The 14,537-nt window shown below is 32.6% G+C and overlaps 1 protein-coding gene across 2 annotated transcripts; it reads right to left on the reverse strand.

The window, feature by feature from the left end:
* Nucleotides 1-2,574: 2,574 nt before the first annotated feature.
* Nucleotides 2,575-14,427, reverse strand: LOC143240354 (beta-1,4-mannosyl-glycoprotein 4-beta-N-acetylglucosaminyltransferase-like). 2 transcript variants are annotated; one of them, XM_076482666.1, is made up of 4 exons: nucleotides 13,686-14,427; nucleotides 9,992-10,037; nucleotides 8,461-8,651; nucleotides 2,575-7,087 (listed from the first exon to the last, which is right to left on the reverse strand). In XM_076482666.1, the coding sequence occupies exons 3-4, from the start codon at nucleotides 8,494-8,496 to the stop codon at nucleotides 5,690-5,692; spliced, it is 1,434 nt and encodes a 477-aa protein (XP_076338781.1). In that variant the 5' UTR covers nucleotides 8,497-8,651; nucleotides 9,992-10,037; nucleotides 13,686-14,427; the 3' UTR covers nucleotides 2,575-5,689. The 2 variants fall into 2 exon arrangements, with proteins under 2 accessions (XP_076338781.1, XP_076338782.1); XM_076482667.1 differs by lacking the exon at nucleotides 9,992-10,037.
* Between the last annotated feature and the right edge of the window lie 110 nt (nucleotides 14,428-14,537).

The raw sequence follows: 14,537 nt of genomic DNA on the forward strand, positions 1-14,537 counted from the left end.
ATCTACAAACAGAAATTTTGCACATGCAAATCATGTCACCACTGGTTCCCAAGAAGAAATCAACTTGTGAGGTTGATATTGTTTAAGAATGGGTGACCACTAGGTCACATAAACATGTCTGTAACTACACCTTTACTACAATTAAGAATCAACTAATGAAAATTATTTAATGGTGGCTTTGATCCCAAATGTTTTATCTGAATTATCATGGACTAGATGTCTATAAACACTTGAAGTTAAGGTTACCAAATTAGAGAAATTTCGAAGTATGGCATTTTTTTAAGGGGCCATTTTCAGCTCCTAACCAAAACGAATGAACACTATTTGGCAGTAAAACAAACACATTTTATCTCTTAGTGCAACTGTTCAACTGCTGCTCAAGTTCTTCTGTCTATAAGGAGTTGTTGCAAGTGACAAATTGTAGAACTAACATAACCTCAACCACAGTGACAACAAAATACAAAAATTGGCCAATCAAATCCTTGGAATTAAAAACTTCTCTTTTCATATAGAATTAAGACTATCTATACAGATATTTGAAGATTATAATTTTTTAATGTTACTTCCCAATCCATAATTGTTCCTACCCAACGAACAACAAAGATCAGGGTACATCACATCACTATCAAATAAAGCTGGTAGGTGTAAAGCTACATCTATAACTACACAAACCTGTGTATATAGGTTTAAGGTACCACAAGCAGTAATTTTAATATGAAGAGATAACTCAGGATTAGTTTAGAAACTTCATACTGAATGTTTAGGAGAAGGAATATGTCCAATTGTTTTTGAAATATACAAATAAACAACTAACCTTACAGGCTACATGTTAAGTCTACTAAACAAGAAACCAGTAACTCTTTAGACCTCATTTATTTCTAGTTATCAACCCTAGCTGGACTTCAGTTTCCTGTCATGTCTTAACACACACAGTTCTTTCCTCAAACCTGATATAAAACAAACTTATTTGTTTGCTTTCTGAAAGATAGTGAAACTGATTTCAAATTTGTAGACAGAAAATCTAGTGATCCTCGGTATTTATAAACACACACACACACACACACGCATAAAACTTTCCTGGCATTAATTGGGAATTAATAAATATTTAACAGAAAATGCAAAATTTAGTTTTAAGATGTATAATATTTGCAAATATGGTGTTTTCATCATGTTTGCTATAGTGACCCTATATGTGTATATACATATCAGTTTTCCACTCTGAGAAACCTAGACTTGTTTCTCACTTTCCCCTGTAGGGTTACTGATGAAGGGTGAAATTCCCCAAAACTGGCATAACACAGTGACAAATGGTAAATTCAGTCATAGATTAAGGATATAAAAATGAAAATTACTTTGAAATTAAGGTATGCTACATACTAATGTGTATTGATATCTTTTGTATAGTAAAACCAGTAAGTTGCAAGTCAGAAGTGTTTGATTTTTTAAATAAAAAGAGAAACACCTCGAAACTGCAGATTTGTAAAAATGTATTACTATTAACCCAACATAACTGTAAAAAGAAAATCCCCAAATTAATACGAATACACAAAAGACTGTTCCACCCAGATATTTTCAGTAAAGAAACTTGGTTATTACAGAATATGTAAAATGACTAACATTTTTATGAAAAAACCAAAACATTCAACAAAAATTCATTAGTCAATATAACACAAGCTGTAGTGTTAAACATTTACAGTTAATTTCTCTATCATTCATCCATTACATGGTAGAAATGATGGAGCAGAGAGGGTACCATGACAAAACTTTGGCTGCAGTGATAAGTGCACTGAAAACAGACTTCTAAAACTATCAGGCTGTATTTCTGATCTAAGGAAGCACAAATCTAAATACATGTTGGTTGTTTGTCTTTCATACTAACCATGTTGGAAGCAGATTGAAGATGTCAAGCTGTTTCTGAGGAAGCACAACTCTAAATATATACTGGTTGTTTCTCATATCAACCATGGTAGAAGCAGACTGAAGACCTCAGAAACTTAGCTTGATAAAGCACAAACCTAAATATATGCTGGTTGTTTCTCATACCAACCATGTTAGAAGCAGATTGAAGGTGTCAAGCTATGTTTCCAAGTAATTGATAACTGAATCTAAGGCTTTTAAACCACCAAAAATGAAGAAATTTGAAGTAAAAAACAAAACAAATTAGAGATAAAATCAGGCAGAGCATCAGACATTCTACTATGAAACTTTTCACTTTTACAGGTTGTTGAAATAAACCATAATAAACAGACACTATTAATCTTGATTAGTTGATTTCCATGACAAGCAACATAAGCATAATTTTGATTAATCACTTATTAAAAATATTGAAAAGGATAATTTCAATTTATTGATTTAGCTGTGATAACTTACGTATACATTGTATTAATGTTTTTGTGATCAGATGTATTGGTTATTTAAATCTGTTCTATTTCTGCAGAGGCACTAGTCCTAAAAAGTACAGTAACAAATAAGCCACAGCATCCAACTACAATAGTAAGACAGGACTGAATGTGAAATATTTTTAAGTGTGTTCCACATTTAAGACAAATATATATAAACACACACACACAGATATATATAACATCAACCATTTATTGACATACAATTAATATATTAATAGAATTATAAAAACTATCAACAAACCTAGGAGTAAAATGTTAAAATGCAGACAACAATATGGCCTGTTATCAACCTCAGAGCTAATGATGTTGCTAATGTGCATAAGCTACCCTTAATGTAAACCATCACCCACTGCAAACTTGTGGACCACTACTTTAACAACCAACAGTGGGATTGATTGCAACATTATAGCATACACACGGCTGAAAGGGTGAGCATGTTTATGGGAATCCAAACTCACAATCTCAAGATGAGTCAAGCACCCTAAGCAAGTGGCCATGCTAGGCCCACAAAAGTTGAGAAAATTCTAACATACAGTAGTAATCATTAACCACTGAAGTAGAAAACTAGATCAACATACAACTAAAATCATCCCAACCCTCTAGATTTATGTCAAGAGCTAGCAGTGTAATGATACGTGAATAACCAAGTTGTTCCGTATTGAACTTAGACACGAAAACCTAAATATCATGGTTAAAACTCTGAAACAACCTCTCTTGTCAATGAAACCGACCCCTAGCTTATTAACTGTTAAACAGACTGTTCAATGATGAGAAACCCACTTGAAGTAAATATTTATCTCAAGAATGCTGGTATGGGTATTAAAACTTTAATTAAAAGAAAGTAGAGAACAACTTTTTTGACCTTCTTAGGTCATCTGCAGGTTAAAAGAGTTTGAAAACTTTGTTATTCTTATGATGACCTAAGAAGGCCGAAATGGTCGACCATATTTTAATAAAAGTTTTAACAATCTGTTAATTAACTGGCTCATTAATCAGCTACACTAATCTTCTAGTTTTAAAACTTCTGTTTAATCAGATAGACACATTCATGTACTGCAGTTTAAGAATAGGTTTATTTTTTAATCCTAAACTGTTGTATGTGAAGATGTGTTGCGTTATCATCATAGTATAAAAACTGTTAACGTGTAGAAAATACAGTAATATTTTTTCACAAATTTCTTCCTACACTTTATAAGAAACAAATATTAGATGTACTATTGACTATTAAATATAGGTCAACATAACTTATGTACTCTCAATTCAGGGAATCAAATCTAAGATCTTGGAGTAAAACGACTATAAGCATGTAATTGGCACGTGGCACTGAACAGAAAGTACACAACTAATGAATAGTTTAAGCATGTTAGCACCTTAAAAAGGACAGTAACCTTAGTATAGAGTATCACAGTTTGTTAAAAGTAGATGAATATATAATCATGGATATAAATTTGGTCATTTTGAACACAACAACAATCCAGTTTAAATTAAAACCAAAACATTATTTTTGAATTTTAAAAATGTTAATTTGACACTTGTTTTCTTTATCAGCCATCAGGCTAACTGACTGAAACAACTTGAGAAATCATAATGGCAACAGAAAATCCAACAAACAAAACAAGCATAAATTTGGTTATAAGGGTAGGATTAATTGTTACTATTGTGATGTCATGAGTACAAGAAATAAAATAAATGACTTTTAAAGAATTAGTAGGAATGGATGATTTTGGTATAATGGGAATACCTGAAACATGGTTTAAAACAGATGATTTTGATAAAACATTGATTTGAAATACAGTATATATATACACACAATATTTAATGGGAACAGAGTGTGGTAGAGAGAGGAGGTATGGCAGTAAGTGCAAGTTACATCTTGAAGTTCATAATATTAAGTATAACAGCAGTGAGACTGAATCCATTTGGGTTTCTGTTAGTGGACATCAAGGGAAAAAGCTCTCACTAGGAAGTTGTTACAGATCACCAGATGGAAGTCACAAAACTTTACAGTGAGATTTAAGATTTCAACTGTCAATGAAGTCATAATTGTGGACAATTTTAACTTCAGACATGTAGTTGGTGAAACGTTAAAATTAAACAATGATAGAGAAAGGTTTTTTTTATGGTTTTATTTGGAAACTGTTTGGGTGACATTCTTCACTAATTGGTCAAGAAATCTGCTAAAAACTGCTATTTTGTTGTTAACTTCTAAAAGAAATAATTGAGGGTAAAAATGGGAGAACACCTAGGTACAAGAGGTCATTGCTCTATTAATAATTGTACATTCAAATGTAGCAATTGGAAAATAGCCTGTGCATGTTTAAAACTTCTTACATCAACCCTGTTTAACTAAATATTTTAAACACGTTTCACTTTCATTGTTTCTCTGTATCAACAGCTAGTATGTTTTGTTTTTACTCAACTAGATAGTGGGCTGAATTATCAGAAATGTAGGTGTTAGGATGTGTTTTCTGATTTCAGAGTTGTACATCCAAAGAGTTATCACTGTTCCATTTGGGGACTGGAAGTGTTGGATACAACAGTAATAAACACCCCCACCCCAACACACTGTACATTGCATGTAACATAAATATATGCATTATACAAATCTTACACAGAATACACATTTCAACTCACTACTTTTAGGTTTCCGAAATTCCTCATTAACTAATAAAATTAGTATCATATAATGTTCTCTTCACAACTGATTTCTAGATGTCCTGGGCACACTAACTCTTCAAAATGTTTTTAACATAAGATTTGATTTGTGGGACCTAGGAGATGGCCCAATTTCGCAGAGATCTTGTTTACCCTACCATTCTACAAACATTGAAGAGAAAAAAAAGTGTTCATACCCATACCAACTTGGTTATGGAAGTCATCACACTACAGGGGCCAGATTTTAATGACAACTGTTTTTATAAACATTTTACTTGATTTCAAAAGCAACAGCTGCAATTACCATCTTAATTGATTTTAAAAATAAACATGATAAAGCTTACTGATGGGGTCTTTATTACAGTAATTCTTAATGTCACAATAGACTAATTAGTAATTTTCCACTTATCTCTAGTTAACAAGTGTCTCCCACAGCATTATCATCAGATATAGGACAAAGCCTCATTTACTAATAGTATTAATGTATGTTTGTGCACTAACCCATATTGTGATGCTAAAGGAAATGACATCCAACTTGCATTTGTTAACTGAATCTGTCACTCAGAAGTTTCAAATTTACATACATGTTTAATAAATTAGTCACTAACTTGTAGCACACAACAAACAATAATTTAACTTTTATTTAAGGTTTCATTCCTTAAAGTATCTGTTCCATTAAGGTTTCCCAAAAGGAAATCAAACTTTTTTTTGTTCAGGAAAATGTAACTGGGGGCATAATAACCATTTTCTGGTTGAAATACTTGATGACCAAAGAAAGACATGTCCAGTGACATTCCTCTTTTGATAAACATCTCCAAGGCAAGTGAAATATTATCTTTTACTAGGCTACTGGCCATATGAGAAATTCCTATTGGTTTGTTTGGACACTTCTGGTCAGTCAAAGCTTTTCCAAGATCTAGTGGCCGCAAACACCATCGGCAACTCCAACCAGCAGGTGTTTTTGAAGACCCAACTTTCCAGTAGTTCACCTTCCCAAAGTTGCTCTCAAATTTTGATAGATGTAGTGACTTTTTCCATGTGCTTTCTTGCAAATAATTTATATTGTTATCACAGATAGAACTGAAAAATGCAAAGGAACAAGCAATTAACATAATGTTATTGCTGTTATTACTGCTGCTAGGTAGAGGTTCCTCCAATGCAAAATTATACATTACAGACCTTAAATGAAAGCCAATTGGCTCTGAAAAGCCATCATAGAGTTTAAAAAAGAGAAGCACATCACCTGAGGGAATGTCAGACATTCTTGAAAAAACAAACATATCATCAGGCCTAAAGTCTGTTAATGTCTGAATGCCATTTCTCCACATGTCTGCCTGTGCTGTATGTTCCCATTCATCATCTTCCATGGCTTCAAACCTCTGCAAACTAATATCACTAATAGAAACATAAATGATTTTACGTTGGAATTCTTTAAGGAAGCCCTGTTGCAGTTTAGATAACAGAGGTAAAGATGCTTCTCCTCTTGAGGCTGAACAATTTTGTTCTGCCACAAGGAAAACATCCACAGAATTATTCAGTTCATTTATACGAATCTCCAAAAGATCAAAGTCTGTCGTAAAGACAACGCCGTTGATTAATCTCCTAGGTCGACCCCTCCTCTTGATCCAAACCCCTGGTTTATTTCCATTCATCAGGAACTCAGAGCTCCAAACAGCCTGTGGAAGACCACAGTCTAAACCATACCAACCATTCAGACAGATACAGCTATGCTGTTTCTGAGAGTTGGTTAAATCCAGTCCTCTGATAAAGCACCAGGTATCTTTAGCCACTTCAGTATAGAAGGAGTTCATGTCTTCTTGATAGGTCAGTGGTATATGAAAGAGGCTTGATTGATAGAAGCCCTGAAATGTGTATCCAGGAGCAGACCCAGTGGGCTCACGATCAGAAAAAACAGAAGATGAAATAACTTTCTCCCTGTGATAGAAGTACCATACCAGAAGTCCTTGTAACAAAACAAGCAGAAACAATATTTTCTTCATGGATCCTTTCATGACAAAGTAAGGGCAGTTCTGAAAACAAAGTAAGGTAATAAACGAATTTTACTAAAATTTGGAAAATCAGAAAACACCAGTACTGTTATGAAAGTGTATTTACTAGATGCAAGTAGAAAACATTGTAGTTATTACTTATGAAGTTTTTAAATGTGTCCTCCTTAGTCTGTTGGTGTCTCATGAAGGAAAGATTTGTTCCAGCATATCGCTTATGTTACGAAGCTTAACCCAGTACTTATAGTATACATATGCTTAAGAAAATGTTTAATTTTTTAAATAAACACTTCTGTTGCTATTTGTATGTTTTTCATAAAGAATATAGAATATATGATCTACTAACAGATTTTTTTTTAATTTGTATTCAAAGAATTTGGTGCTGCACAAATTTGAATTAAAATACTTATGTTTCTAGTCAAATTTATACAAAAAAGTAATAGGCTAACCTTCACAACTAGTTTGGAAGTTGTATAAAAAATTAGTCTCTGTGCTGATTATAGAATAAATGTAACAACTATAAGTTAACCATCATTACAACTAGATTTGAAAACCAAAGTTGTTTAGAGATTATAGAGGCGACTATAGAGATATAGTCACAAATTTGAGGCTTAAAACAATAATAATAATAATTATACAATGTTCTGAATGTTAAATAACATACATATTTATGTACAGCTGCTATGCAAATCTTGAAAGCTTTCTGTTGGAAAAATATAATATTACAATATGATTAATAATTTTTATAACCAGTCAATACTGACTTCATTTTTTTTTTTTTTTTTTTATTTATTACCGGACCTAACAACCACAGTATTAAGCTAAATGCTTGTTAACGTTATTGATACAAAAACTAAATACTATATTGAATGAACTATAAAAATGAAAAATACAAATTAGTCATGTTTTATTATTATATAGAATGTAGAAAAATAACTAAGATTTATGAGATTAATAAATCTACCCTTCTATGTGTCTGTAAAGCAAATACCAAGACTGGTAACTAATTTTTCTCTGCATACAATATTAATTAAAAACTTAAATTATTGCAAGACATCACTTATTAAGCTTCATGGCATGTTTGAAGGCACTAATCAGAAGGTCAAAAACTTGCTGGGTGGGAAAAAAAAGAAACATCTAATGACCAATTTGAAACAGTAAGCTGAAAAAAAAAAAAACGTCTAATGACTGTGATATGCATTTTCTGCAACTGTTTGTAATATCTAGAGAATATTAAAGTAGAAACCTTAATAAAATAAAATGTTGCATTTTAAACACAGTAAACTGAAAAATAGAGAAACATGTCTAATGACTGTGATATGCAATTTCTACAAGTGTGTGTACTATCTAGAGAATATTACAAGTAGAAACCTAAAGAAAGAGTAATACATGCTCACCTGATTTGATATACCAACTTTTATTTGCATTAGCATTGTATTAAACTCTAGGTGGACATCTATTTGTAGGTTAATGCAACAATAGTAGCACAGCTTTTTAATTCATTCCTTTCTGATACACAACACTCAAGCATAAATACACTGGGATGTAATTACAGTGTATACATTCTTGTACATCATTATTTTCTTCCCTGTAAATAAAATAAATTTCTGAAATACTTTGATCTAAAATGTTATCTCAGTGGTATTTGTAATGCAAGAAGATAATTTCACATACTTCCACAATTACTAGTATGACTAATATATACATGTATTTATTTATAAAAACAAATAAGGGTTAGAAAATTTATTCACTTTACAAAACAATATTACTCTATACATAAATTTTTTTAAGAATTGTACAAAAACGTATAAACTTTATACACAATCATTTCAACACACAAGTTACATTGGCTTCAGTTTCTCATACTTCATTCGTTATTTTGTTGTCTCTTCATGTATATGTATTTAATATGTATATCAGAACGGCTGGTAAGGGTATTATCACTTTTATTGATAAGCAGAGAACAACGATTCGACCTTCCTAGGTCATCGTCAGCTTAAGAGAATTTGAATGTGACGGACACGTCTTACGGACGAGAGTATAAACAGGTACGGGATTGTACGTTGCAGGTAGATGTTAGGTTATTAATTAGCATTTGTATTTAATATGTTTAAATAATTAGAGAGAATATATAACTTGATATAAATGTAACAAGATAAACAATGCATATACTCCAGTGTATGACATACTTAAGTGTTTTAATATTACTATATATTTTCGTATGGTATATACTGAGAAAAAGATACCAGTGTCACCAATTAATTAAATTCACACTCTTCAATGTTAAACTGATATATACCAGCAGTATACTGATATTAATACAACATGTACATACCAATTCACAAAAATTGAAGTATACATTAGGCCAGAACTTTTGAAAGCAAAAAAAAGAAGCTACCCCACAACATGTTTCTAGAAATTAGTAATAATCAATTCGTATGAATAATTTAAGTTTAATCAGAGAAATAAGTAATGGTACTGTTTTAACATTATAAACTATTTTTCATTTTGCTTAACATAAATTTTACGCTAAAGTGATCAAAAGTTTCAACGACTCGCTTGTTGAACGTAAATTGGAATTCTACCAACCCACAAAACCGTAACTTTGAATAGTAATAGAAATTTCCGGACTGTATAAACTATACTAAGTGTTAGATATACGTGTATATCTTCGAGTATATATCATCATCGCTACATGTTCGGAATGGGTGTTTAAAAATAAAAACGGTAATTTATCTAAATCATACAATAGTTAACATCTCTCATTACGCACATTACAAAAATATTCTAGTTGCACTCAACTGCAAATAACTACTCGACATTAATAGCGTTACATTTCTTAAACTAAGCTACACATATTCTACATTCAATTTGTTACACAAGTTTCACTAATATTTTCTTAAGAGCTCTCGGAAACACAACACTTACGCACTCACAGGAGTAAACCTTGGCCACTAAACATTTAGAGCGCCATCTGCAAACAAATTCCCAAAATAACGTTTCAGCGATTTAATATTTATTATACAAAAACATCGAAATCAAGTTCGTATGGATTTAACATATCTTACTACAGCTTAAATTTCGTTATTAAAATGATTTAATAAATAGCATATTATCAGGTATTAAAATAGTTGAGACTTTCGAGTCTTTTATTGTTGTTATTTTATCTTTCCGATTGAAAGATTAGGGTTTGCTATTTGTTGCCTATATTAAATAACGTGACGACTCCAGCAAGTTTAACAAAACGTTTGATAAATATTTAAACGTTAAGGTTTAATTTAGTTTTCATAAAGCTTAGTTTAAAGAATAGCATAGCCTATATTGACTAATAGCACCAAACTATTATTGTCCTTATGTTTTATTGTATGTTGTTATATTCCGAAATATAATCAACATTGAATACCCAGCAAGAGAGTCATGGTCAAAGAAGAATCCTGCAGTATAACAAACTTACTGTAATTGAACTTAGTATTCAAATATTGTTAAAATTCGAAGTCTTAAGTTCATGGTAAGTTCAATTCAATCAAAAAACAACGACAGGTAACTTGAAGTGTTTTATGGTTCATCGCAGCATTGAATGAAGTGTGAAAAGATAGACCCTAACTTCGTTAAGAGGCCCGGCATAGCTCGGTGGATAAGTGCACTCGACTCGTAATGTGAGGGCCGCTGGTTCGAAGTCAAGTCATACCAAACATGTTCGTCCCTTTCAGCCGTTGGGGCGTCATAATGTTACAGTCAATCCCACTATTGGTTGATAAGAGTAACCCAAGAGTTGACGGTAGGTAGCGACTACTAGCTGAACTTCCCCTTCTAGTCTCACACTGCTAAATTAAGGACGACTAGCGCAAACAATCCTAGCGTGCCTTTTCGCAAAATTCAAAAACTTTGTTGAAATAGGAAATGTTTGTACAAATAGTTAAAAAGGTATTTCTATTTACTTCGTTGAAATAAAGCAGCAGCCAAAGCAAGTCGGAAGTATTTTTAGCCTGCCCATTACAATTTAATAGATGCAGACTTTTGTCAAAGTGCTGTCGACATATTAAGAAATATACACGATGCAGTTAAAAAACAAACAGTTCGATCCAGCGGAAAATGAGACTTGATGAACATTAAGATATGACAACTTTAGCCCGTTAAACAAACTCGACACAGTCAAATCACATTGTACCCACAATTTACAATATCATGTTCAGACTTCTCTTCCCGAGTGTTCAGTACCACTGTTACCTACTTTGAGCAAAACTTCCTATAACCGTGAAAGAACACTAAGTACAAGCTGCAAGATGCAGAGACGATTTTGTTTATTCTTTTCCTAATTGTCGAAATTGCAGGTTCATAAATCCAGTTGTATGTTTACAACACTACTAATGTTTTTGATTAACGAAAATTTTTGGTTTTCAATTGTATCATTTATCCAAGTAGTTTGCATTTGGATATGTCTTGCATACAAGGAAATTACAACTAGTATAAAGACCCAGGGACTCAAACGTTATAAATTGTTTGGAAAATGTAATTTGTTCAAATAACACTGAATCATTAAAGGAAAACGCTAGTAGGAAACTTTTGAAGGCTGCAAAAATTGAAGAATGAGAATACATAATCGAAATATGGCGTCATTATGTGAAGTTGAGGTTCAGTATGACATTCCATCACGTTACTTCAGTATAAAAAAAGACCAACATTTCGTCATCAATAAAATTTGCTTATAAATCGTTGTTTGTCCGCCTGTTGTTATATTCCACTGCTGGCACTGACAGATGAGAACTGCATCTTACTTAATTCCTTTAAAACAACAAATGACCAACATGATGACTATGAAACTTTGATGTACAATGTTAATTCAACAAAGGCATTGTAGACTGTGGCGTTAGTAATGTAAAAGTTATGAATAGCCCTCACAAAGGCAAACTTAGTTACGAGAGTATTTGCTGGTGAAGTCCGGCTAATATCACAGCTCTTCGTGGCAGAGACATTAGCACTAAAAACGCGATTTTCAGACAGCACTTACAGTTGGTATGACCGATGTTAGATAGAAAGTATTCCAAGCTCGTAACAGTATCATTAACGCAAAATCAAGATACGATAGTGTTGTGCAGCCTAAACAACTTGTAGGACACACTGCGTGTTACTAACAGGGGTTAAAGTTTAGCGATTCTTCCACCTTCTGCACTTCACGCGTTGGTAAATTATAATTCGCTCCACTGAATCTATAAAAACACATAACAAATATCAAAATAATCCATTAAGGATTACCGGCTTTTAAATTTACAACTCATACCCCCCCTTTTTTTTTTCTTTACTTCTTCGCACTGAAAATTTGACCAAGATCTTTTTGGCCTGAGTATGAGCCACTTGTGTAATCGTTTAACACTACTACGAAAAGACGTTTCTAGTCCTGATTTCTCAAAGCTTGTTCCCCTGGCTGTGGTGTTGCTAGATAGTAGATAGGGACAGTGGGAATTTCGTTAATCCATTCATTAATGGATTTAAATGGCAATTTCATTTAAATACAAAATTTTTAGCTTAATATTAATAACCTTTCAAGTTGCTCTGGGGCCTATTAGGCTCCACTTTTCGTAGGAGTGTTAACAAATTTGGCAAATTCTTACACACGCCTACACAAAGTCGCGAGATAAGCCTACAAATTTCACCTAATATAATAAAAGCATAACAGTTTTATTATTATGATAAAGATGGCTGACTTAGAGCAACAAATCATATACGGTGAAAGCACATGAAAATACAGAAGTACTAGCTGTGCCAAGCAAGCTAGATTAGAAATTTCTAACTCAAGTTTTCAAAAGAATCATACCTATAGATGGCTATTATTCAGTACTCATTGTACCGAGTGTATGCGGGCGATAAACTGTTAACCTCGATTTCACGGTGTTACTATAAAGAAAGTTAACACTGTTTTAGAGAAGAAAATTAACACCATTCATTCTAAAGAATCTGGTTGGGTTTATGAATGCCTTTTCCGAATAGCAAGGCAACGATTCTAAAATTAGTTGGTTACTAATGTCATTTATTTTTTTGGTGTCTACTGACAAAAAGTCGTTATATGTTAGGAAAAATATAGTTGTGAAAAAAGAAAGACGCCAAAAGGGCTGAGTGACTTAAAGCAATTAAAACCCAAATTAGCGCCGAAACTGATAGCTACACTCGTAGCATTCAGAAAAATAATAAATATTCAATAGTTAGCGAGGACCTATTTCACCTACAGTTATACCCCAAGTCTAGTCACCCTATCCACAAAACCAAAACATGTAATACATTAAATTCCAAAGAGCAACCTTCGATTTAATAACAGCGCCACCTCGTAGCAGTACTTTACACTAGACAGAAACTTGGTTAGTACATAAAACATAATTCACTTGCATTGAACACGTACTTTACAATGATCTGTGATCCGCTTAATTATTTGATTTTAAACTGCGTATCATTTATGGTCAATAGTCTATACAACTACCAGTACAGGTCAGTTTATACAAGTGTAAAATAATTATTTCAAAGCATAAAATCCTGTTCTGAAAAGTTTTTCATATTTTTTCTCATCGTTAGTGACGATTTTATATTCGTTTATTTACATCAAGTGGAAAAACTAAATTGGTTAAAATCTTACTTATAAAGATGTATAGAAAAAGCGTCCAACATTAATAACGAGGAAGGCGAGGTCCTCCCACTCATAAGGGTCAAGTATTCTCCATTTCTTGTCGTCTGCACCAGTTTTCATGTCCATCTCATTTGCCAAATTCGTTGAGCCCGTGTTTACTTTCTGAACGTTTCCCCAAATCTTCCTTCAACTTGCTCAGTCTCTGCTGACCTTCCCTTAGATTAAATTATATGTCCCAAAATAGAGCATCTTCTCTCTCCTACATAAATCCAGCTGTTTTTCTAGAATGTTCCATTACTTTACTAGTTTTCCTCTCCACTTAACTGACTTTACCAGTGGTCTACAATGTCATTTTAAGAATTTTCATGGGTCATCTTCTTTCAACAGAAAGAGTCGATGTTTTCTTCCGTCAAAGTCACGTCCTGTCTTTGTGTCGATACTTTATCTTGTGCTTTAAACACACTATGGAAGCTTTCCCAGGTAAATCGTAAACAATTTAAGCTTAGAAATTGCTACAATTAAATAACAAGGACTCTTAGCTTTGAGGCTGGTTAGCTGGTATTTTTTACAAAATGACCAGTTGATGAACAGAGCCATCAAGAGGGTTTTCTTCAAGTTGGATATATCTGAATTATAGTTGCTTACTTAATTAAGAAAAAATTCAGTTCTTTTACATACAAGTTAATATTTTACCATAAATGTAGGTTGTCGTTCGTATCTTTTTAGAGGGTAGTTAAAATGTATTCACCTACACTTTTCCTGAACCAGTTCTTGAGACTATGTTACATTTATAAATGAAACTAAGTTACATAAAGCTCTTCTTTAAATACTTATCTTAGCATATATTAATTAGCCTGACAA

The sequence above is a fragment of the Tachypleus tridentatus genome, chromosome 13 (genome assembly GCF_004210375.1).
Source record: "Tachypleus tridentatus isolate NWPU-2018 chromosome 13, ASM421037v1, whole genome shotgun sequence".
In the NCBI taxonomy this organism is placed as follows: domain Eukaryota; kingdom Metazoa; phylum Arthropoda; class Merostomata; order Xiphosura; family Limulidae; genus Tachypleus; species Tachypleus tridentatus.

What these genes read in the sequence shown, in the direction of transcription:
- LOC143240354 (XM_076482667.1), bottom strand. Translation starts at nt 8,496, where the DNA reads ATGCTAATGCAAATAAAAGTTGGTATATCAAATCAG. An exon ending in AAGTTGGTATATCAAATCAG is followed by an intron (nt 7,088 to 8,460) that starts GTGAGCATGTAT and finishes CTTTGTTTTCAG; the next exon opens with AACTGCCCTTACTTTGTCAT.